Source organism: Lygodium microphyllum, chromosome 20 (genome assembly GCF_053477565.2).
Source record: "Lygodium microphyllum isolate KBCC chromosome 20, Lygodium_microphyllum_v1.1.10, whole genome shotgun sequence".
Taxonomy (NCBI): Eukaryota; Viridiplantae; Streptophyta; class Polypodiopsida; order Schizaeales; family Lygodiaceae; genus Lygodium; species Lygodium microphyllum.
The window spans coordinates 3,576,795-3,600,467 of record NC_141154.1 but is presented as its reverse complement, the minus strand read 5'-3'; the positions used below and the strand labels follow the sequence as shown (position 1 = coordinate 3,600,467).

The 23,673-nt window shown below is 40.5% G+C and overlaps 1 protein-coding gene across 1 annotated transcript in view; it reads left to right on the top strand.

Moving 5' to 3' along the window:
* The window catches only part of LOC148018656 (uncharacterized), a 16,959-nt gene extending 1,088 nt beyond the window's left edge, over positions 1–15,871 (top strand). The window contains exons 2-4 of the mRNA XM_087701062.1: positions 5,078–5,320; positions 10,656–10,902; positions 15,847–15,871. Of these exons, the coding sequence (XP_087557188.1) occupies positions 5,078–5,320; positions 10,656–10,902; positions 15,847–15,871 (515 nt within the window). The remainder of the gene's footprint in view (positions 1–5,077; positions 5,321–10,655; positions 10,903–15,846) is intronic.
* Positions 15,872–23,673: the final 7,802 nt, after the last annotated feature.

Sequence of the window (23,673 nt, the reverse complement as noted above, 5' to 3'; positions counted from 1 at the left end):
CAAAGATTCAGGCCAGGCAGAAGGATTCACTGGTTCTGCTGCTGCCATCAAGATGGAGGGGGAGGAGTCATGGCGATGACCTGGTCACGGGGAACAACATCACCGCTGGGGCTTTTGGAGGGGGAGGATTCATGGCGACGACCTAGTCACCGGGGACGACATCACTGCTAGGGCTTTCGAGGTGGGGGCGGCAAACCTTGGGGATGCCCCGGCGGGTGTCGAGGGAGTAACGCCTGTGGGGGCAGCGTAAGGAGGCACCAGAGCTGACGGAGGCACGGTCACAGGGGCCTTCGCGGCAGGGACTACAAGTGCGGGAACTACAAGGGGAATAACGGCCATGGGAGAGTATTGAGGGGTTGGCGGTATGCTCTGATACCATGTTGAATAGTGCACGAGGGAGATGAGAAAGGGGGAAGAGAGAGGCGAAGAGAGACACGAGACACCAAAAGTGGAACCCTAGAAGTGTGTCAACTGAGCACACATGATAGGAATATATAGAGGGGACCTGGGGCGCTATATATAGGGCACTATATATAGATAGACTATATATAGCTAACAAAGATAACTCAATGAGGGATGCACCCCTACCCAAAGCATGAGCCTCATGCCAATCCAGGATGTAGGGGTTTTAAACCATCTCTATCTCTCAAAGGTTGACAACTTCTCCACCTATACTACAACAATTTGTTGTTACAAATTGTTGTAAAGAAAATACTATGTAAAGATATTGTGTATGCAAAGAAATTGACTCCAACCTCCAAAATACATGTCTACCTACACAACTATTCTTTAATCGACTTGAATATATCTAAATAATATCATTGGGGTTCACAATGAAATGGGTGCATGTATATTCATCTGCTAACATTCACTTAAATATGTTAAGGTATATACACTATTGCTTGTATCATGTATGCATATGTGCCTGTGGAAATGAAAATGACAAGACAAATCTTAGTTTTTATTAATCATTCGAAGTCTCATTATCATTGTCTTTTTCCACCTATTTCTAATCATTGAAGTAGCTTTGACATTTTATTTATGTTATCTTCTTTCTTATTTGACATTAGGATGCCATATCAAGAGTTGGAATTGGTTCATGTGAAAAAGGTAAAACACTCTCATGAAACCCAATGCAAGAAAAAGGACCTCTTTTGGTTTCTTATGAATCTTGTTGTGGTGATCTACCTAATTTTGCAATATGGATTACCAATACTTTAAACAATATGCATTTGTAAGACTTCTACTATAAACCGAGAGGATTTTTTGAATGCTCTACCTAATCAAGGATTATTTGGAAAGTTGCAGTTTGAAAAGTGGATGTAGATGAAAATATTGAGATGGACTTGGGATTGACGAGTATGGACAACAATGAAAAACAGATCATTGTTATCCTAGTGAAGGCTATCTTCAAGCTTTACAAAATACTAGATTTTGATGTATCAAATAGAGCTTGATATCATGGTGCATATGGAGACATTGAGGCACTTTTTCACAATATTACCATACATGATCCATGTTTTCAACCTAAAAACTTAGGAAAAATGAAAATAGCTACTCAAGAACTACATGAAAAATGTATCCTCATCAAATTAAGTGTAGACGCAAAGTTTAGATGGACTCAAAGTGTACAAGATTTTGGATAAAATGACAATGACGTCATTGATATAAAGGGTATCATCAAGTTATTCAAATCACCACATTCTGATGCATCAAATGGAGCTTGATCTCAAGGATAGGGAGAACATATTGCTTTTCCATCACACTAGTGCATACAACCCATGTTCCTGATTGAGAAACCCCACCTAGATATGAATTTCTAATGAGCGTCATCTTGTTTCAAACCTTTTACTTCTTGGTTTTATATTTTTAGGGGAACTTTTTGATAAGTTAAAGGGCACCATGGCCATAAGAGCTCATTCCATTTAACTCTAGAATCTTATTATTATTACAGTTTACTCTATCATTAATTTTTCATTCATCAATAGAGAAACAAATAGAGAGAGTAGGAGGGAGAGAAAAAGAGCAAGAGAGCACACATATATTCTCAGGGTGCATATATCCTTGGCATATATGTTAGTATTGGCAACCCAATCACAAAGCAAGTTTAAAATGACTTGTAGTGATGAGGTGTAAGAATAATGATGGAGGAATTCCACACCAAATAGTAATGCAATAACAAGATGCATCAATACTATTGATAGAGCAATTGAAATTGGTGGAGCATAGCATCGATTGAACATTCTGAAGAATATGGAAGATGCCACTTTTGTATAAAGAAAAGTATTGGAATAATTGGAGATGAGACCCACTATGTGAGCCACATCTTATTTTAAATAGTTATTTGGATATACTTTCCTTGCTTTCTCTTCACTAAATGTGGTGCGCAGATCGGTCGCTGTATGCTCACGTAGTGAATCCCGAAAGGTCCCCAAGAACAATGAACTCTACTTTTTGCACAAATTACAATGTAAAAAGCATGAACGACAAGAGCAAGAGACCAATTGGGTTCAATCTCCCCCCATGCCTTGTGTGAGCGCTTCACAAAGCATGTATTTTATGTATATTCCATCTTCATGCTCAATAATAGCCCAATTTACAAAAATATATCAAGCTTTTAGCTTTTGAGTTTGCTTTTACAAAAATAGAAATAAAGCTAATGGACGGTGCCCAAAGAGTCTGGCACGCCCAATACAATGTCCAAATAGAAATAACATATCCGTGCACATAGGCGCATACAAAATAATGATAAATAATCGATGTCTCAATAGACATAACAAAATATAGGCATGGCACATATCAAAATATAATCCATAGGTCGAATACTCGCTAGACTCCAATGCTTTCCTCCGCCACTGCTGCTATCTCTACACATCAACTGAAGCATTCACAATCGTTAGTAAAATAATACAATTAAACCGACAAAAGTGAATACCTAGCAGTCTTCAGCTATATAAATAAATCAACTGGTTAGAAATAAATCCTAACCTTAATTTATTATGAGTGCGCACTCTAAACTCATAAACGTTTATTAATTTAATATGCATTTTGCAGAATCACCCGCTATGGAATCACCCATGTACACACTAAATTAATGAAATGCTCAAAAAGGATAGGCGTCCCTATCAACTTCTCGCAGAAAGAATCCACTTTGTGTATGATCCCCGGTCATCAAAGTTTACGGAATCCACCGTAAAACCTCACGGAATCCACTGTGGCACGGAATCCACCGTGAGATATGCCTCCTGGCATCATACCCCCGGGGTGGGATAGCAATTGACCTCAATTGCTATTAGATCAATGTGTAGCTAATAGAGTGGGGAAAGCATTTAAGTCTCTAGCGTGCATCCATTGTGCTTCCTCTACAGGATGGTTCTTAAATTTAACTAGATATCTAGAATACCTTCGGCCAGTTCTAGTGGTCATAAAGTCAGTGTCTATGATAGCTTCTAGTTCAAGTATTTCAGTCTCTTCGTCTAATAAAGGTGGGTTTTCATAAACATGGTGGACAGGTAATTGGCCTCTAAATGGTCTCAATAAACTAATGTGAAATGTGTTGTGAATTTTCCAATGAGATGGTAATTCTAACTTGAATGCATTATCATTAATTTTATGAATGATTCTAAATGGTCCATAGAATCTAGGAGCTAATTTGACAACTGGATGTCTATCTACACTTTGCAGTCTACGTTTTTCTATTCTCAGCCAAACATAGTCATCAACTTTGAAATTCATAGCTTGTCTTTTCTTGTTGGCTTGTTTGGTATATGATTGCTGGGCTTTAGCAATCATATCTTTAACCTCATCAAATATACTGTTATGCATACTAGCAATATCATCAGCACTCTGAATTCTATTAGACAAAGATGCAACAGGTGTAGACAATCTATATCCATAAATGACATCAAACGGTGCTTTCTTTGTAGATGTGTGTGGTGTATTATTATATGCAAACTGTAATAAATGCAAATGAGTGTCCCATGTTTGAGGTTTAGAGATAGTATATGCACGTAAAAGATCTAGAATGGCGCTGTTTGTGGCTTCTGTTTGTCCATTAGTTTCTGGATGAAATGCAAATGAGAAATCAATCTTTGTGCCTAGATTAGCAAATAGAGTAATCCAAAAATTGTTACAAAATCTAGAATCACGATCTGAAATAATAACTTTTGGCAATCCATGGTTAGTAAAAACAGTTTTCAAAAACAATTGTGCTGCTTGTGATGCTGTTAAAGTTTTCTTACATGGAATGAAATATGCTTGTTTACTAAATCTATCTACAACTGTCCAAATCATATCATGGTTAGATTTAGTATTTGGTAAACCAGTAATGAAATCCATAGAAATTTGTTCCCAAGGTTTAGATGGAATAGACAAATGCATAAGTAATCCATACTGTTTACCATGATGTCTCTTAATTCTTTGACAAATCAAACATTCAAAAACGAAGTTAGATACATCAGCATCCATATGCGGCCAATAAAAATCTTCAGTTAACATACGTAATGTAGATATGATACCTCTATGACCTTGATATGGAGGAGAATGAATTTCATTCAAAACAAAAGTTCGGAATGGAATTGTAACATACAATCTCTTTTCATAAAACATAAATCCATCATTATATGACAATGAATCAACAGGAATGAAATTATTTTGAACTAATTTATTCCAATCAGAATGAAAAGTAATATCCTGGTGATATGTATCTTTCATAGCAATCAAAGAATCAAAAGATATGACAGAAATATTATGAATGGCAGGTCTTCTACTCAATGCATCAGCCACTACATTTTCTTTTCCAGGTTGGTATTGAATGATAGGATGAAAACTTTGAATAAAGGAAGCCCATTTGATATGACGGTCAGAGATTTGGGGTTGGCTAAGTAAATGTCTAATACTTTGCTGATCGGTCTTTATCATAAATTCTGAACCCATTAAGTAGTATTTCCACTGTCTTAATGCTTGTACAACTGCTAATAGTTCTTTGTCATATGTGAAATCACTACAAGGGACTGGGGCAATAGCGACGCCGATTAGTGGCGGCGTTTATCGGCGTCGCTATTTGCGACGCAAATAGCGACGCATATAGCGACGCCGCAGGGAAAAAAGCGCGGCCGAAACCAGAGCGCCGTTTTCATTTTGTTTTCTTCGCCTTTTGAGAGCGAGAGCGAGGGAGAGAGCCAAGGCTTTGTGAAAGAAGAGGAGGAAGAGACTTGTTGCCGCCGCCGCCGCCACCGCCACCGCCACCGTCGTTGTTCGCGAAGGAGAGGAGGAGCCCTCGTTGCAAAGAGAAGCCGCCCACGCTCGCCATATCTCATTGGTGAGTCTCCCTCTCTCTTTCTTTTACTTGTTGAAGGTTTAAATCGTTCTCTTTTGTTTATTTAGGAGAGGAAAAGAAAGAGAAGGAGAGGGAGAGGGAGAGAGAGGGAGAGAAAGAGAGTGAGAGTGCATTCTCTCTCTCTCTCTCTCCCTTTTGCTTGTTTAATGTTTAAATTACTTTCTTCTTTGCTTGTTTAGGAGAGGAAACGAGAGAGTAAGAGAGAAAGAGAGGGAGAGGGAGAGGGAAAGGGAAAGAAAGAGAAAGAGAAATAGAGGGAGAGGGAGAGGGAGGGGGAGGAAATAGGAGAGGGAGAGAAAGAAAAAGAGAGGGAGAAGGAGGGAGAGTGCATTCTCTCTCTCCCTCCCTCTCCCTTTTGCTTGTTTAATGTTTGAATCACTTTATTTTTTTCTTGTTTAGGAGAGGAAATGAGAGAGAAAGAGAGTGAGAGGGATAGGAAGGGGAAGGAAATGAGAGAGGGATAGAAAGAGAAAGAGAGGGAGAGTGCATTGTATCTCTCCCTCTCCCTTTTGCTTGGAGGATGTTTAAATCACTTTATTTTTTGCTTGTTTAGGAAATGAGAGAGAAAGAGAGATAGAGAGGGAGAGGGAGAAAAAGAGAGGGAGAGGGAGAGGGAGAGGGAAGGGGAGGGGAAGGAAATGAGAGAGGGAGAGAAAGAGGGAGGGGGAGGGAGAGGGAGCGAGGGAGGGAGGGAGAGGGAGAGGGAGAAAGAGGGAGAAAGAGGGAGGGAGAGGGAGAGGGAGGAGGAGGGAGGAAATGAGAGAGGGAGAGAAAGAGAACGAGAGGGTGAGGGAGAGGGTGAGAGAAAGAGAGGGAGAGGGAGAGGGTGAGGGAGAGGGAGAGGGAGAGGGAAGGGAATGAAATTTAAGATAATATACGTATCGATAATGGTATGCAATGTGCTTTGCATACGGCCACGTACTTCATCAAAATTAACCCAAAATTATTGTTATAGAAGTGGAGATCCCTTAAATTGAGTATAGGATAATTTCTCTCAGGTCTTATGACTATGAGTAGAATTGATTGAAATAAATTTTATTACTATAGTTGTAAAATTTCATAGATGGCGCGCATTAATTTTAAAATGGATTACTTATACTCAAAGCCGAGATATAACAAAAAATTATCTACCGGGACAAACAAATCGTTGAGCATGATACAAGGCCGAGATATAACATCGGAAAATCTCTCGACTACTATATACAATGCAAGGTTTATGGTCAACTTGCAAGTTGACGTACATCTCCAAAAAGCTATCCATTTAAGCCTCGTTTGCTGTAATGTAGATAAGATGGCAAACGAAGAAGGTCCTATTGTTCAAGACCGCGAGTCGTATCTTAATCAACGTGTCCCATGTCCTTGCTCTCAATGCAAGTTGGCAATTAGACGAAAACGCCGATTGTCTATAGAACACGTACGACGATTTGGCGAGTTTCAACCTGAGATTATTGATCAGGCGATTGCAGATTTTCAGCAAACGGTATTTTCAAGTTAGCATTTTTCATGCATTGTACTCTCAAGCTAATTGAAAACCATACACAATAAGATTGGGTCTTGTTGGCAAATTTTGTGTCCAGGGGGGTGATGTCTCAACCCAAGGGGGAGTGCACCCTTTGCGGCCAATTAGAAGAGTTCGTGGACGTGAGATGGATGGATGGCAGGAGCCAATAGACCACTCGCAAGGCCCATCTATATCATCAATACCAGAGGAGACAGACAACCTTCCCGACTTGCCTACAATCTTGGAGCCTGAGATGGAGGCAATGATCGATGCATTGATTCCCATGGATGTTGAGACATCTGACCCGCTTAGAGAGGAAGCATCCATACCATTATATGATGGGTGCCGAGTATCTCGGTTGAAGACATTGCTTGCACTCTTAAGTGTGCAAGCGAAATACGGTTGGAGCGATACGAGTGTGACTGAGTTATTCAGGTACCTTGCATACAGACTTCATTGTTTTTTTTTAAAACAGTATTATTGTAAATATGGATGGATTTTTCAAGGTGTTTTATGATGTTTTCAGGTTATTGAAATATCATATATTGCCACCTGCAAACACCATGCCTGAGTCTCGTGATGATGCACGACATGTTTTACGGAAGCTTGGCATGGACTACAATAACATCCATGCATGTATCAACGACTGCATATTGTTTCGAGATGAATACGAGACTATGGAGACATGTCCAAAGTGTGGTGCTCACAGGTATCGACAGGACTTGCAAGGGCAGACCATCCCTCAAAAAGTCCTCAGACACTTTCCGCTCATCCCCCGCATAAACCACATGTTTCGCACGTCTGCCATGGCAAGCTTGACAACGTGGCATGTGCAGAATAGGTCTACGGATGGAGTGCAACGAATATCAGCAGATTCGCGCGCATGGAGCCACATTGACTCTACCTTCCCAGGCTTTGCGCGAGAGCCAAGGAATCTTCGGCTCGGTCTCGCCATGGATGGTGTGAACCCATTCGGTCTGCGCTCGACTTCTTACAGTGTGTGGCCTATAGTGCTTGTCAACTACAACATTCCTCCATGGCTTTCTACGAAGAAAGGACATCTCATCCTTAGCTTGCTCGTCCCGGGCCGCTACAAAGTAAAAAATATGGACGTGTATCTTCGTCCATTAGTCGATGAGCTTAAGATTTTGTGGGAGGAGGGGGTCACGGTGCAAGATATGAGCAGGCGCGATGGTCGGCGGTCAGCCAACATTCGAGCCATTCTCATGTGGACAATGCATGACTTTCCGGGATTGGGAGAGTGCTCAGGTGAGCAGACCTTTGTTCACGCCGGTAATATCTATATTTTATTTCATTCAATCAAGTATTCACTAGGTCGTGGATCGCCTTGCAGGTCTCGTTACCTCAGGTTATCATGCATGTCCATTGTGTGGGCCACAGTTAGACTCCCGAAGGTCACGAACCATGAAGAAGATGGTATATCAAGGACACGCCACTTTCTTGCCGGAGGATCATGAACTCAGGGAAGGTTTTCTTGGACGACCTCCAGCACGTATGAACGCTGCAAGCTGGTACGAGCTGAAAATGGTAAACCCGGAATCACATCCAAATGGAATGCGACGGTTCTCAGTTTTCTACGAGTTGCCATATTGGACCCACTTACAGGTCAACCACTTGTTGGATCCCATGCATATTTTCAAAAATGTGGGCAGCTTGCTATGGGACCATATCACAGGAAAGAGAGACACTATAGGGTCACGAATGGATTTAAAGGAGGTAGGTAAGATGGAGGCGCTTTGGCCGCAGTCGAGTGCTGAAGGGGGAGTGCAGCTTCCTCGCGCTCCCTGGGTTTTGTCTACCAAAAAAGAGCGCATTGTGAAGCAAGTAATCAAGTCTATCCGCACTCCGACGGGTATGATGCGTTCTCTCAGGTCCGCATTTTCTAAAGATGACCAAATGTCTGGGCTAAAATCCCATGATTGGCATAAGATATGTCAGGTTTGTGAACAGAATGGATTTTAATAAGCGTGGACATTTTGAAATTTGAAAAGTGACCATTATTCTTAATGCTTTCTCATTTGTGGCAGTTTGTCCTACCGATCGCGATCGCGGGATGCCTAACTCCAGAAATTCGCGGGGCCATTTACAAGCTGTCGACTTTGGTGCAATGGATCTCACAGAAAGAGATTAAGACGTCCTCTATTGAATCCGCAAGGCGGGGAGCAGTTGAGACGGTCTGTCTCTTTGAGAAATACCTGCCCACTAGCATGCTCACGATACAAGTTCACCTTCTTGTGCATCTTGTGGACGAAGTGGAGATTGCCGGACCTGTCCATACGCGATGGATGTTCTTCCTGGAGCGCTTCATGAAAACCCTGAAAGGCTTTGTGCGACAACGAGCTCGTCCGGAAGGTAGCATGGCGGAGGGTTGGTTGGTGTCAGAGGCATTAGTGCATATCTCACAATGGCTACCAACGGTGGAACCAGACAATGAAATGCTATGGACGCTCAAGGACGATGACAGGCTGACTGGAGATGTGGTGGTTGGAAATGGGGTAGAAAAAAGAATGGATGCCTCAATGGAAGAGAAAGTGAATCGCTTTTGTATGTTGCACCATGCCTCCATGGAGACGTGGCTCGCCAAGTACCAGATTGCAAGGCAAGATCGAGAGGAAGCGCGAGCTGAATTCCGACGCAGTACGCGTCACCAACCGATTCGATATCCCGAAGGCATGGAGGAGATGTCGCGGTTTATGTCAACACGATGGTTGCATGGAGCCTTGATCGCAGCATCCAGCGAAGGGGCAGAGGTCTCAATGGAGGAGTGGGAGTTCTCGAGGGGATGTAGTCCAAAGGTAATGAGGGGTTTAGAATGTGTCGTATCTGAATTTGTTTGCTACATCTAATTTGAGTGTTTCAATGTGCAGTACAAAATATATAGTGCAGCGTGGTCGTGCGGACGGCATTTTTGGGTGGAGCGTATTGACAAAATGCGCTCCACAATGGACTGTGGTGTCATGGCAAGGTTTGAGCAAGAGAGCCGGCGACGAGCAACGGATCCGAACACGGTTGTGGATGAGATGGAGTATTTTGGGAATTTGCAAAGTATTATTACGGTGGATTACCGTAGCTTCTCCATGATAATATTCGATGTGCAGTGGTTCAAAGTGGTACTTGGAGGAGCTGGCGCAACGGTTCGACGAGGTCCATCTGGATTTCTCGAAATAGATTCCGAAAAAAAATGGATGGATTTGCGCGACACCTTTGTGTTGCCGGCACATTGTGAACAGGTAATCTTCTAGTCATTTGCTTGCTAATTGTAATACGACATGCTTTATGTCACAATGGTTTGAAGACGGTTTGTAAGTGTTTGTGAACAGGTAATCTTCTATCCAAATCCCCGACAACCTCGATGGTGGTATGTTATACCTTCAACTCCTAGAGGTGCGAGAGTATACGATCAAAGCGATGTTCCAGGCATAGATGAAGAATATATGCAAATAGAGGGATCGAAATTACAAGGGGTGGAGGCCACCGCAAGCTTGGAGCCCGCATCGGCTAACAATGATGGAAATACAGAAGTCGTAGAATTTTTTGAGAACGAGGCAGACTCGTTCTTTTGTGGTGACATGTCTATCGACCTTCCAGTGTATGCAGAGTTATGTCAGGAGATTAACATGGGACCATAGAATACTTCATCATTCTTGGAGAATTGTATTACTCAATTCGTTGTTTAGATCTTCCATAAAGGTAGATAAGATATGCATTTTAAGATGGATTTTCAAAAATGATTTATATTAATGCGCTTTGTATAGTTTCAATTGATTATTCTAACATTATTTTTTATCTCTGCAGGTATCTTTATTTTCAGGATGAGTCGAGGGATGAGCGATGAGGAGTTTCAGGAGATGATGGCACGTATGTCTCCAGATCAGCTCGCGAGATTCAGAGAGATAGCAGATCAGGAGCTGTCTCGTTCTTCGTCAGGGCGCTCTGCTAGATCAGCTTCAGTGCGATCAGATGCTTCAGCTTCGAGCAGACGATCTCGACGCTCGCGACTTGGGCCAGAGGGAGGGACTGCGACTGCAGGAGGATCAGGGGGGTGCTGCTGTGGAGACACGGACGCGGTGTCTCCGTCTCGTCGTTCAGCTAGAGCTCGGTCACCTCCAGGATTTGTCACACCTGTGGGGACGTCCACTCCAGTTACTCCGGCTTTTGCGCAGCCGTCGGCAGATGTCACGCCTTTTGGTGGCACTCCTTTTGGTGGCACCCCCTCTGGTGGCACTCCTTTTGGTGGCACCCCCTCTGGTGGCACTCCTTTTGGTGGCACCCCTTTCAGTGGCACTCCGGGAGAGGGTACCCCCGTCGGTACACCGGATGTTCAGGGGTCTCCTGGATATGCCTAAGAGTGTGGACGGAGATGGGAGAGGGCCCATACGAGGCACACTCCTAGGGATTATGGATACCTAGTGGATGGCAGGTCAGGAGCTATCATCATGAATGATGAGGGGAGGAGGGTGATAGCTCGCATGAGGGAGTTGTGCCAACAAGTTTTTCGGCACAACGTCCTGGATCATTGGAGGAACATACCGGAGGGGAGCAAGGAGTACATAGTAGCATCCTTGCATGAGGAGTTCCCGCTGCCAGCCGCAGTGGATAGATTCTCTACGGGCTGGATGATGGATTGCATGCGTGCATACATGTCACATAGACGATCCGACGCACGCAAGGCAATCAAGAGTGGGGCTCCAAAGCCCGAGTGGTTAGATGCAGAGGACTGGCGCCGACTGAGGGAGGAGGCTACAAATTCGCCAGGACGTTGGAGTCAGCAGCGGGAGGCGGCGAGGGCACGAATCGAGGCCGGATCGGTACATCATCTTGGGAGTGGCGGCCACAGGACATATTTGGAGGACTTTGTAAGTTTCTCTTTTGTTTTGCTTATTTGTTTTTTTGAGATATTATTTGTACTGACAATCATATTTCTAACAGTTAGCATTTTGTTTTCTTTGCAGCACTCCATTACAAATCGTGATCCGCAAGGCCTTGAGACTCAATATGCAGAGAGGCACGGTCTCAGATCATTGATCGACCGATTGTACAGACGCGGCGGCCCAGTAAGTCTCTCATCTTTCATGTCCGTAGTTACCATGAGATATTTGAATGCATTATTGTATGGTGGATTGATATGTTGTTTCTTTTTCTGCAGAATCCGTTTGATGCTCCTTTGCAGAGGGACAAGCTTTCGGGGAACGACGATTTGTAGCTCACCCTCGGATCCTTAGCGCTCACATACCTTTAGTTTTTAGTCACCCGATCTATGTAGACATTTTCTATGTATTAGTGATATTGTTTTATGATTGTACCAATCGCATTTTATGCGATATCATGTATTTATTTCATCTATCAGTTTTATGATTTCAGTATAGATTCTTTTTGTTTGCAAACGCTTTGTATGCAGCAATGCAGAAACTATTTTGTATGGCTCTCATACAGCACACAGTGCTATATGTGGCAGGGCAGCTTGCTGCCCTGCCACAAATTTTTTTTTTCCTCTGTTACCGTCGCTATTTGCGTCGCAAATTTACTGCAGGCGTCGCTATTGTCGTCGCTATCAGCGTCGCAAATTCTCTGCAACCGTCGCTATTTGCGTCGCTATATGCGTCGCAAATGCATATAGCGACGCAAATAGCGACGCATATAGCGACGCAAATAGCGACGATTCCATGGCGTCGTCAATAACGACGCTTTTTGCGACGACGCAAATAGCGACGCAAATAGCGACGCATATAGCGACGCAAATAGCGACGATTCCATGGCGTCGTCAATAACGACGCTTTTTGCGACGACGGGGGTAAATTTTGTTGTTTGTATTTTCGTCGCTTTAAACGTCGCTATAAGGTCTATATCTTGTAGTGAATATTTCAGCTCAAAGGGTTTCAACTTATAACTAGAATATGCTTTGGGATGATTGTCTTGCATAAGTATGGCTCCTATTCCTGATCCACTAGCATCGGTCACTACTAGAAAGAATGGTCTATTAAAGTCAGGCAACTGTAGAACAGGGGCATTAGTTAATGCATGTTTTAGTAAGTCAAAGGATTTCTGTTGATTTTCGGTCCATTGATAAAAAATTCATTTCTTCAGAAGTTTGGTTAATGGTAAAGCAAGTAATGAGAAATTACGTACAAACTTCCTATAGAAACTAGCAAAACCAAGGAATGAGCGTAACTCATGCACGTTTTTAGGAACATGCCAATTCAACATTGCATCAATTTTCTTAGGATCAACTTTCATTCCTTCAGATGATACAATATGACCTAAATACTCAATTTCTGTCTTAAAGAATTCACTCTTTTCAAGATTTGCATATAGTTGATTTTCTTTCAATAACTGAAAAACCAATGACAAATGCTCATAATGTTCTTTCTCATTTTGACTAAACACCAAAATATCATTAAAGAAAACAATTACACAATACTAATATTTCAAAAAGATACGGTTCATCATTCTACTAAAGGTAGCAAGTGCATTAGTCAATCCGAATGGCATGACCAAAAATTCGTAATGACCAAACTGTGTTTTGAATGCAATCTTGAATATGTCAGATTTATCTAGCCTCACCTCATGATAACCAGACTTAAGGTCAATTTTACTAAATATAGAAAATCCTTGCAGTTTGTCCATAAGGTCATCAACTCTAGGAATAGGATACCTATTCTTTATAGTGATCTTATTTAAAGCTCGATAGTCAATGCACATACAATAGGTATTATTCTTTTTCTTGACTAAGAGTACAGGTGCACCGAATGGAGAACTGCTAGGTCGAATTAAACCTCTATTTAGTAATTTCTCAACTTGACTCTGAATTTCTTTTTGCTCTATCTGGTTATGCCTATATGCTGCTTTGCAAGGTGGTTGTGTGCCAGAGATCAAATCTATCTTATGGTCTTCTGGACGTGAAGGAGGTAAACCTGGTGGTAGGTCTTCTACAAAACAGTCCTTAAAATATGCAAGAAATTCTTTATGCCTAGGGTGCATATGATTTTCCTTTACTTGCAATTCATTCACCCAAATGAGATAGGATTTACTACTCTTGCGTAATGCACGTTTAGCTTGAGTATGCGAAAGCAGTGGAAAAACATTAGATGCATGCATACCATATAATGTAATAGATTTTCCTTGAAAGTTAATATTCATTGTGTGTGTGGAATAATCTATATCTGGGTTATGCTGGTGTCGCCAAGGCATACCTAAAATAATGTCACTCGACTGTAATGGAACAACTAAGAAATTTCTTCTTTCAGTGTATGAACCAATTTGAATCTCTAAGTCTTGTACTTCCTGTGTACCATTATACCTAGTGCCTAAAAATGTAGCTTTTATGCGATAATGCGTAGGTACAATCTGTAATTTCAATTCCTTTACCAATTTTGCTGAAATAAAATCATGAGTACTACCATCATCATGCAAAATAGTATTTTCCTTTCCATGCACCAAACATTTCATAGTCAATAAAGAATGTGGAGTAGGCATACCTGGTAAAGTATCGGAAGTAGTAGTAGTGTCGTCCTCATCTTCAGTGAAATCAGGCATATCCTCATGTTAGTCTTCGTCCATGGCTCCAAGATAGTTTATATGAGTTGGTGGCTTCTTTGAATGACAATTTGCTGCTAGATGTCCAGGCTGGTGGCATTTATAGCATAGTATTGGCTTGGCTTTGGTTACATTATTTGCAATGGCGGGAAGTCTAGGTACATTTGGATTTGGCTGTGGAATAGGCTTAGGATTCGGATTGACATTGGATGGTAATGCAGGTGGTTTAGCCCAATTCTTGCGGAAAGATGATGAAGAGAAACGATCTGGATTAAATCTTCTAAAATTGGAATTGAATTGTTTAGATTCATAATTACCATTGGCTTGGAATTGCTGTGGTCGTCTGTCTCTACCGCGTAGCTTATCTTCAGTGTCGTGAGCTAGTGAAATGGTGTCTTCAAGGGTAGCAGGCTTGAACATGTTAACTTCAGCGTAGTAATGCCCAAGGAGTCCAGACATATACTTATGCTTATGTGTCATCTCTGGTATGTCTTCAAGCATGCGTAGCTGGAGGAGTGCATTCCAAAAATGCTCTGTATACTGAGGATTAGGCTCACGATCTCGTTGCTGGAGTAGATCCCATTGCTTAATAGCCTTCTCATGAAATTGCGGTGGAAGGAAATTCTGCATGAACTTCTTCATGAAATCTTCCCAAGTAGCAAGACATTCTATGCTCTTGTGTACTACAGTCCACCAAAGTGATGCTCTGTCGACCAAATGATTAGTAACACACTTGATTTTATCTTTTTCTGCATAGGTTTCCTCATGGAAATAGTCATCAAACTGACTAATGAATGCTAGAACGGTCTTTCCTTCTCGTATGCCATTGAAAGTACGAAATTTGAAACTTCGTTTACTTATCTTTGCTTCCTTGCGAATGGTTTGAGCTTCAAGAGTGGCGTCGATGGTACGTCGAATCAAATCTTTAGCTTGAGGTTCTTCTTTGTCGGTAGACGCTCTTTGTAATTTTGCCAATTGTGCTTGCAATGCTTGCCTAGCCCTTCGTTCTTCTTCCAATTGCATCATGATTAAGTCCAGCTTTTGCTCCATCGTAGGCTCAGGTAGGTCGTCTTCAGCCATAAGATCATCCATATGTGGTTCCGTCATCCTGTAAAACTCAAAAGACCTTTCTCACTCAAAATCAGGTTAGCGGGATGAGCGTAGCTCAAGTTCTAGGAGACAAGGCTTATGTGTTTTTGGGTATTTCTTTCTCAATCTTCAGAAAATCTGCGATTTTTCCTTCTTCGTATGCTGAAAATGCTTCAGCAAACCTGCGTATGGGTAGAATACCTTCCCACGAATAACTTTGCAGTTCAAAGTTTCTGCGCAGGAACAGTCCTTCTAGGAGTTTTGAGCACAAGTCAGTTATGACTCCAGTTGACTAGTCTGACTTGCAGAGTTGCAGACTTGTAGAACTTAACTGACTTAGTGAACTTGCAGAACTTGATCACAGATTACTTGCACAACTTGATTTCTGAGGTGTGAGACCTGGAGTTGTTGACCAGAGGTGACTTGTCTTACTTGATTAAAGCTTAATGGATTAAGCTTAATTGCTTAAGCTTTGGAGGGGGGGCCTTCAGAAAAACGGTGCAGATTCGTGGGGGGGGGGGGCATTTTTTCCACCGCCCAAAAAATTTGGAAGCCCCTCTGATACCTCGATGATGATTTTGAAGATTATAAGCTTCCTTTAAAGCTTATGAAGCTTTAGGATTAAACTTTTCAAAAGATAAGATATGGAGTTTCTCACTGTTTGCCCACGACTTGTTGATGGAGATGAAGGAGTGGTCCTCCGCCTGTACAGCCTGGTCCTTTGCGATCTGATGACAGAAATAGGGGTTCTTGATCGCCAGAAGTCTGCTTGTATCGACGGTTCACGACGAGATTGACCGTAGAGTCCGATCGTTCTAGGAGCTCCGCCTTCGCACGAGATGGGTAGCGATTGGAAGCTCTTGATCTCAGCTCCACTCTGATACCACTGGTGCGCAGATCGGTCGCTGTATGCTCACGTAGTGAATCCCGAAAGGTCCCCAAGAACAATGAACTCTACTTTTTGCACAAATTACAATGTAAAAAGCATGAACGACAAGAGCAAGAGATCAATTGGGTTCAATCTCCTCCCATGCCTTGTGTGAGCGCTTCACAAAGCATGTATTTTATGTATATTCCATCTTCATGCTCAATAATAGCCCAATTTACAAAAATATATCAAGCTTTTAGCTTTTGAGTTTCCTTTTACAAAAATAGAAATAAAGCTAATGGATGGTGCCCAAAGAGTCTGGCACGCCCAATACAATGTCCAAATAGAAATAACATATCCGTGCGCATAGGCGCATACAAAATAATGATAAATAATCGATGTCTCAATAGACATAACAAAATATAGGCGTGGTACCTATCAAAATATAATCCATAGGTCGAATACTCGCTAGACTCCAATGCTTTCCTCCGCCACTACTGCTATCTCTACACATCAACTGAAGCATTCACAATCGTTAGTAAAATAATACAATTAAACCGACAAAAGTGAATACCTAGCAGTCTTCAGCTATATAAATAAATCAACTGGTTAGAAATAAATCCTAACCTTAATTTATTACGAGTGCGCACTCTAAACTCATAAACGTTTATTAATTTAATACGCATTTCGCGGAATCACCCGCTATGGAATCACCCATGTACACACTAAATTAATGAAACGCCCGAAAAGGACAAGCGTCCCCATCAACTTCTCGCACAAAGAATCCACTTTGTGTATGATCCCCGGTCATCAAAGTTTACGGAATCCACCGTAAAACCTCACGGAATCCACCGTGAGATATGCCTCCTGGCATCACAATGTATAGCCATATGACATCCATGCCATCTCCAAATCCTTCACATCATTTGGAATGTACAACATTATGCAATCCACGTAAGCCAAAAGGCAACATACAGATCTTCCAAAAACTCATGCATATCAATAAAGTGATACTTCTAGATAATCATCTTGCATAAGCCATGAAAAATATAGCTTTATCCTATCTCACAAATCATAATATTGATAACCACAAAAGCACACACCTAATCCAAGTACTCCCTCTCAAATCATAGGGTATCGAAAGCTCATGAAATTCAAATCGAACGTAGCCATTTGTATATTTCTCTAGGAAACTCATTCATCCACCAAGATCGAATGATGGTAGTATCATGTCAAAACGTTGATGCATCCTAGAGTTGCAATTTCACCCGAATCATATGGTAGCATTGAGGCCTCCCACATCCCTTTTGAAATACTCTTAAATCGTTTTAGTCCATTTAACATATTCACATTCTCCCCAACATCTTGCATAGAAAAGCATACATCCATGTTTGCTTGGTCCTCATATATATAAAAGCATATGATCCTAGTATCAATCAACTATAAAGAAACAAACTACATGATATATATCTCTTTGTTTTATGCTAGCAAAACACCTTCAAAAGCATTTTATTTTGCTTGCATAGATTGAACAAAATTTGCATTCTTCATAGCTATCTCCTTAATCAAATCGTTATCTACATTCTAGCTTAAGATATCATTTGCACTCAGAGACATACATTGTCATCCTCTTGGTTGCATTTACTCTCACTATATCATTTGGATTTTCAAAAAATGCATATCTATCCATGGTCACTATATATTCTACATTCATTGCATTTATATCATATGTATTCAAAAGAAATGTATCCTCTCCATCTTTAGGCAAAGCATATATCGAAAACACATTTGTAGCATTAGGTAACTCATCAAATAAGGTCATCTACATCTTCAATATATTGAGCATATTCTTCAAGTCATGTTAACTCCCACTGTAACTTATGCATTTTGTGTAAAAGTTTCTTAAATTCATCTTGCATAGTCATTCATGTATCCTTGCAAACCATCTCTTTTGGTATTTTTTACTATTCTTTTAAAGTTGTGTAGCCTTCAACTATAGCCATTAGGGGAGATTTGGGGTCAATTTTTCGTTGTGAAAAAATTAGGGAGATGGAAAGTGTTATGTAATTTATAAAATACCACAATGGGAAAATTTTACAATTTAGGGAAAATATATATTTCTATCCCTAGTTGGTGCTTCCATCAGTTATTAATATGAATTTTTAGGGGAACTACTTAGATAGAAAAAGTTAAAATTGTATAGAGTTTTGAGCACGTTGCCAATCCAAACAATGTCAATCCTGACATACGTGTATGATATCATTATGATCACATATGGATGGAGTTCATTAAAGTAGGCTTGAGTTTAAACAATTGAGAAACATCATGTCCTCCAAATGAAGGTCACCATTATCCAATCAATAGGGCATATGAGACATGCTAAAGCCTACTACCCTTGATCCAACATGAGCCCCCCCCTGGTCATTAAGCTCTCAATGTAGCCCCTAGATCTCTTTGTTGTGTTGCTCAAACTCTCTACTTGGTGCTTTACACCCCATTTGCCATGTTTTCTATTGCCATGAGGAATCCATCAAGGAAGGGAGCCATTAAAACCACCCCATTGAAGCTCCTTATGACGAAATGCCCTCGTAGCATCAACAAGACATCACATTGTGTGTCAGGAGGACCCAACCATTGGTGCAAGTAAGGATAGTTGCTTCATGGAGTAGTCTAAGAAAATGTCAATTTTCTCTAACGATGAAGACAAATCCTCGACAAAACCTAGAGATAAGCTTCCATGATATTACTTTGTTTGGGATTATTTTTGTTTGTATTGTGTTTTTCCACATTTAGCTAGGACTTCATGCAATCCGCTATATTGGCACATATGGTAAATGGTGACATCAGAGCAATGTTATTGCTCAATCTCATTATTTTGATTCATAAGAGCTTGTTGCTAGGTCGTGACCCTCATGTGGTTTAAATCCACAATGGGTCACTATGAAGCAAGAAAGGACTCTCCCAAGGGTAGAGAATACCATATCACTTGCTAGTGACTCTTTTGTGCATTGATCCCCATATGGGTCAGCATCGAGCAAGAGATCCCCATGTCAATGGTGTCCAAGGCCCCTCATATCACATGGTCATGACCCTCATATGTGGTGAAGGTGAGAATTTTATTTAGGAGGTGAGAAAAGTCTATAGATTCAAGGAGTGCTAAAAAGTACAACCCTGCCTACCCTTCCTTTGTGTGCATCCCTGGATATGCATGGAAATCAAATTGCACCTTTTTGTAATGTAGGACAAGTTGAACACGAAGCCCTTCACCATGGAATGGTTAATATTTTCCTAGCCATGCCCGAGAAGGGGAACTTAAAAAAGTTCCCTTTAGAGTTTGACAGACTTGAAATCACATATGCTAGCTTACTTGTTTCCATGGAGAGTTAATAGGTTTCAAACCCTTTATAGTAGGAAATTAACTTGTAGGGATACAACACAAAAACCCAAACTAGGGTTATCATCTCAATTTCTTGTGGTTTTCATTGGTACTATCCTTTTATAGAGCGATACTCATTGCAACTAATTTTGAATATTGAGAATCAAGATGAGATGAGGTCTTGGACGAGTTTCTTGTCCATGATATAGTGTCTTGGAGTGCACTAATTGTAGGCTATGCACAACATGGGTAGGGGAAGGAGGCATTGAGATATTCTGATGAGATGCCACATGAAACTCAATCTCACACCTTTTATTTCCATTTTACAGGTCAGCCAAGAAAGTTTAGTAAGACTTTAACACTTATTGAAATGATACCATCCACTGATTATCTTATAGTTTGCATGGATTCATTGAGTGCTTTCCAGAAGTGGAAAAAGTGTGAGGCTTAGGAGACTAGATTTTAATTGTATCCTTGAGATAGATAGAATTGTTGCATGAGCCTACATCTCCATAGCTAATATTTATGTAGCAATGCAAATGAAACAGGATGCATGAGAAATTAAAGTCATGCAAGTTGCAAATAAGGCTTGGAAGAAGCCAAGACGTTGTTGGTCGATTGATGCCAAAGAAAACACTCAATCCTTTTTAGTTGAGGACAAAAAACATCCACAAAGCGAAATACACTTATGAGAAGGTACAAGATCTAGTAGGAAAGATGCCATGGTAAGGTTATTCTTTGAGCTAGGGTCTAGTTTCACAAAACATATCTGAAGACATGAAGAAGGATGTGCTCTGTGGTGGACACATTGAGAAGTTAGTAGACTTTTCAAAGCAATTTGCAACTCTCTGGTTCATAATTGCCTATGCCTTGATAAACACATCAGAAGGGTTAACTATGATTGTTGTTATGAATATACTAGTTTGTAATGATTATCGTAGAGCTATAGTACTCATATCTGAGATAGAGAAGCAAAAATTTAAGGTTAGAGATGCTGAATGTGTTCATATCTTTGAACTTGAAAAATATTCATGTAAGAATCGAGAAGTGTAAGGTTCACTTTTAGAAGAGCAAGGAATTGTAGTAACGCTAGTACAATGCACATCAAAATTTGTTCCTTGAGATTCAAAGAAGATCAGCCCATTACTAGAAGGCCTTTTAATTAAGAGTACATCAATGCCATGTGATTGCTTGCACAAATTCTTGGTAAATGGACCAATGTTGAGTTTGCTAATCTGCACCTTGGATTTACACAAAGTTGTATTGATTAAATAGAATATCCATCATTATTTTCTAAATATTTGTTTGTTATTGACCTTATATTTTTGTTTTGTATTTTAGTCATTTTGCTACTCCAAATTATCTTGTAACAAAGAGTGGATAGTGTTATAACCAACACTACAAGCAATGATGTTATCAGTACTTGTTCACAAGTTGTAAAAAAGTTTTAAGAATGTAAGGTTCTCTACACACTTGATTTACATAGTGATGGAAACTAGAGTTGACTAGACTAGTGGTCATATTTAAAAATCTTGATAAAGAAAATGAGATACATTTCCACTACCATTAGTCCCATTGATGACCAATAGCCGATAATAATGCTAGGGAGGTGTGTCTAACATCATCCCAAATTCTACTCAAAATTTCATGCATTGTAGGGATGTTGTCTCTTGTAATAATATCAAGTTTCTTACCTTATGAGCTCATTGAGAAATGTTCAAATGGGGCAAATCTTCCAATGCTTGCTTGTGCATATAGTGCGTTTGTTCAACGATGACATCAAAGTAACATTAGCCAATGCAATTACTTTATATCCACATAATTTTGGGTAGTTGAAACCCCCCATACCATAGCCAAAAAAAAACTAAAGACAAAGAAACTATATATATATATATATATATATATATAATTGTTTTACTTTCAAGAGAAGGTCATGGTATGTCTAACTCCAAGTATCTATTGACATCTCTTATAGAAAAATAAAATGGACGAGTATCCATAGCTGAGTTGAAACCCTCTTAGTACCATTTGTGCTTCTTGGTACTCTCATTCATTGTTCTCGTCACAGTAGAAAGCTTATTTGTGTTGCCTCATGCTCCTTTTGGGACATTTTGGTGGTTCTTGTACTCTTTCGTATATTTTAATCTCTTTGATACTTGAAGCATTTGGCAGAACCTGGTACATTATTTTTGAACCTTTGGTGCAATTGGTGTTTTTTGGTGGTTTTTAAAACCTTTGGTGGTATTTGAACCTTTGGTATAGTTGGTGTGTTTTCGTAATTCCTCTTAATCGTTTTATAGAATCTTGTATTTTTGGATACATTTGTTACTTTTGAAACTCTTTCAATACCATGTAAGGATTCAGGTACTCTCTAACTATTTTCATGACTAAAGAACGAATTAATACTACCTTAGTCTCTTTTAGGTATATTTTGGATGTTTTTATACTCAGTGTACTTAAAGATCTATTGTACATGAAGTAGGGTGTTGAATTTGGTACGTTTGGTACCTTTGGTACTCAATGTTTTTTTGTACTTTTTGGTACCTTAGTTGTTTATTAGTATGTCCTCATGCTATATTTTATACAAAGGTTTCCTTTGGTGTTCTTTGTACCTGTTATTGATATCATCCAGGGACATTTGTTATGCTTTCATGTACTATTTAAATTGACTATGATTGCAACAATGGTTGGTGATGGTATGGTTGAAAGTTTTGGTACTTGCTGCTTGGTTCCTATGATGTTTTGTTTTTGTAAGTTTAATCCTCTTTAAATGATCACTGACGTAAAGAGAAAGAGGTTCAGCCTCTCTCTTCCCAGGCCACATATTGTAAAAACAAACATAAGACCATCCATGTGTTTGGCATTTTTGTTGTGTGTCGGGAGTCATTAGAAGCAGCACATGTCATGGGAAGCTTCATGCTCGAGTGCCGACATACCACCCTCTTTTCTTTGGTATAGTTCTACATAGCGGTGGATTTTATGTAAAAAAAGTGCCTCTCATGGTAAAGGCATGGATCACTTAGCATGGTAGTGTGAAGAGTAAGTTGGCATAGTGATTCGTCGCGGTTATTTTACATGTAGATTATAATGTTGATGAGGTGTGCTCATGTGGTTGGGATTTCCTATGGTTACTGCGCAGACAAGGAACATGTGGTTGCGGTCATCAAAGATGGGAAGATTGTAGATAATGTGAAATATAATGCACCAGGGTTGGCAAAATTTGCTGCCAATTCAATGTTTGAGGAGTTCTACAGTACGAAGAATGTGAGAATGTCCCACGAGACTTGGACTTGAGAGTTAGTGCTACTAAACTTAAGAACATTGAGGATGACATGCTAGATATTGAGCACACTAGGGTTGAGAAAGACTCTTCGATTGATGAGGTAGTGCCACATTCTATTGGAATTGAGGGGGAGCTAGATGATACTATGGATACCAAAAGTAGGGAGGGGGACTGCTGATGGGCCAAAGGGGGACCAGAAGGGGAATGACAAGAAGACAAAAGACGCCATGGATGGCATGGTTCATGACAATTGTAGAAAGCTTGTGGACAGACTATAAGGTCAAAGGTCTATGAAGAGACTACTAAGGAGCAAGTGTAGAGATAGGGACAACCAAGGGTGTAGTTGATAGCCTAGTTGGTGATACAAGAGGAGTTGCCACGGCGGAAGATGTTGATCTGGAGATGATTAGTGTGGCAACAAAATCTCTAGGCAATCACACCTTGTCAGAGCTCTTTTCTAAGAGGTAGGGAGGAAGCTCTCTCCTGGTCATTGTAACAAGCCTTGTGCTTACAAATTGTAAGTAATGCAATACCATTGTCATTGATATAATGCACATGGGGGATTTTTTTCTCCGTCCATCACCTTTTATTTTAAAACTTGGATATTGTATCCTATTTGCCTTGTGCACTCTTTTGATCGTGGAATAGACATTCAGTTTTAGAA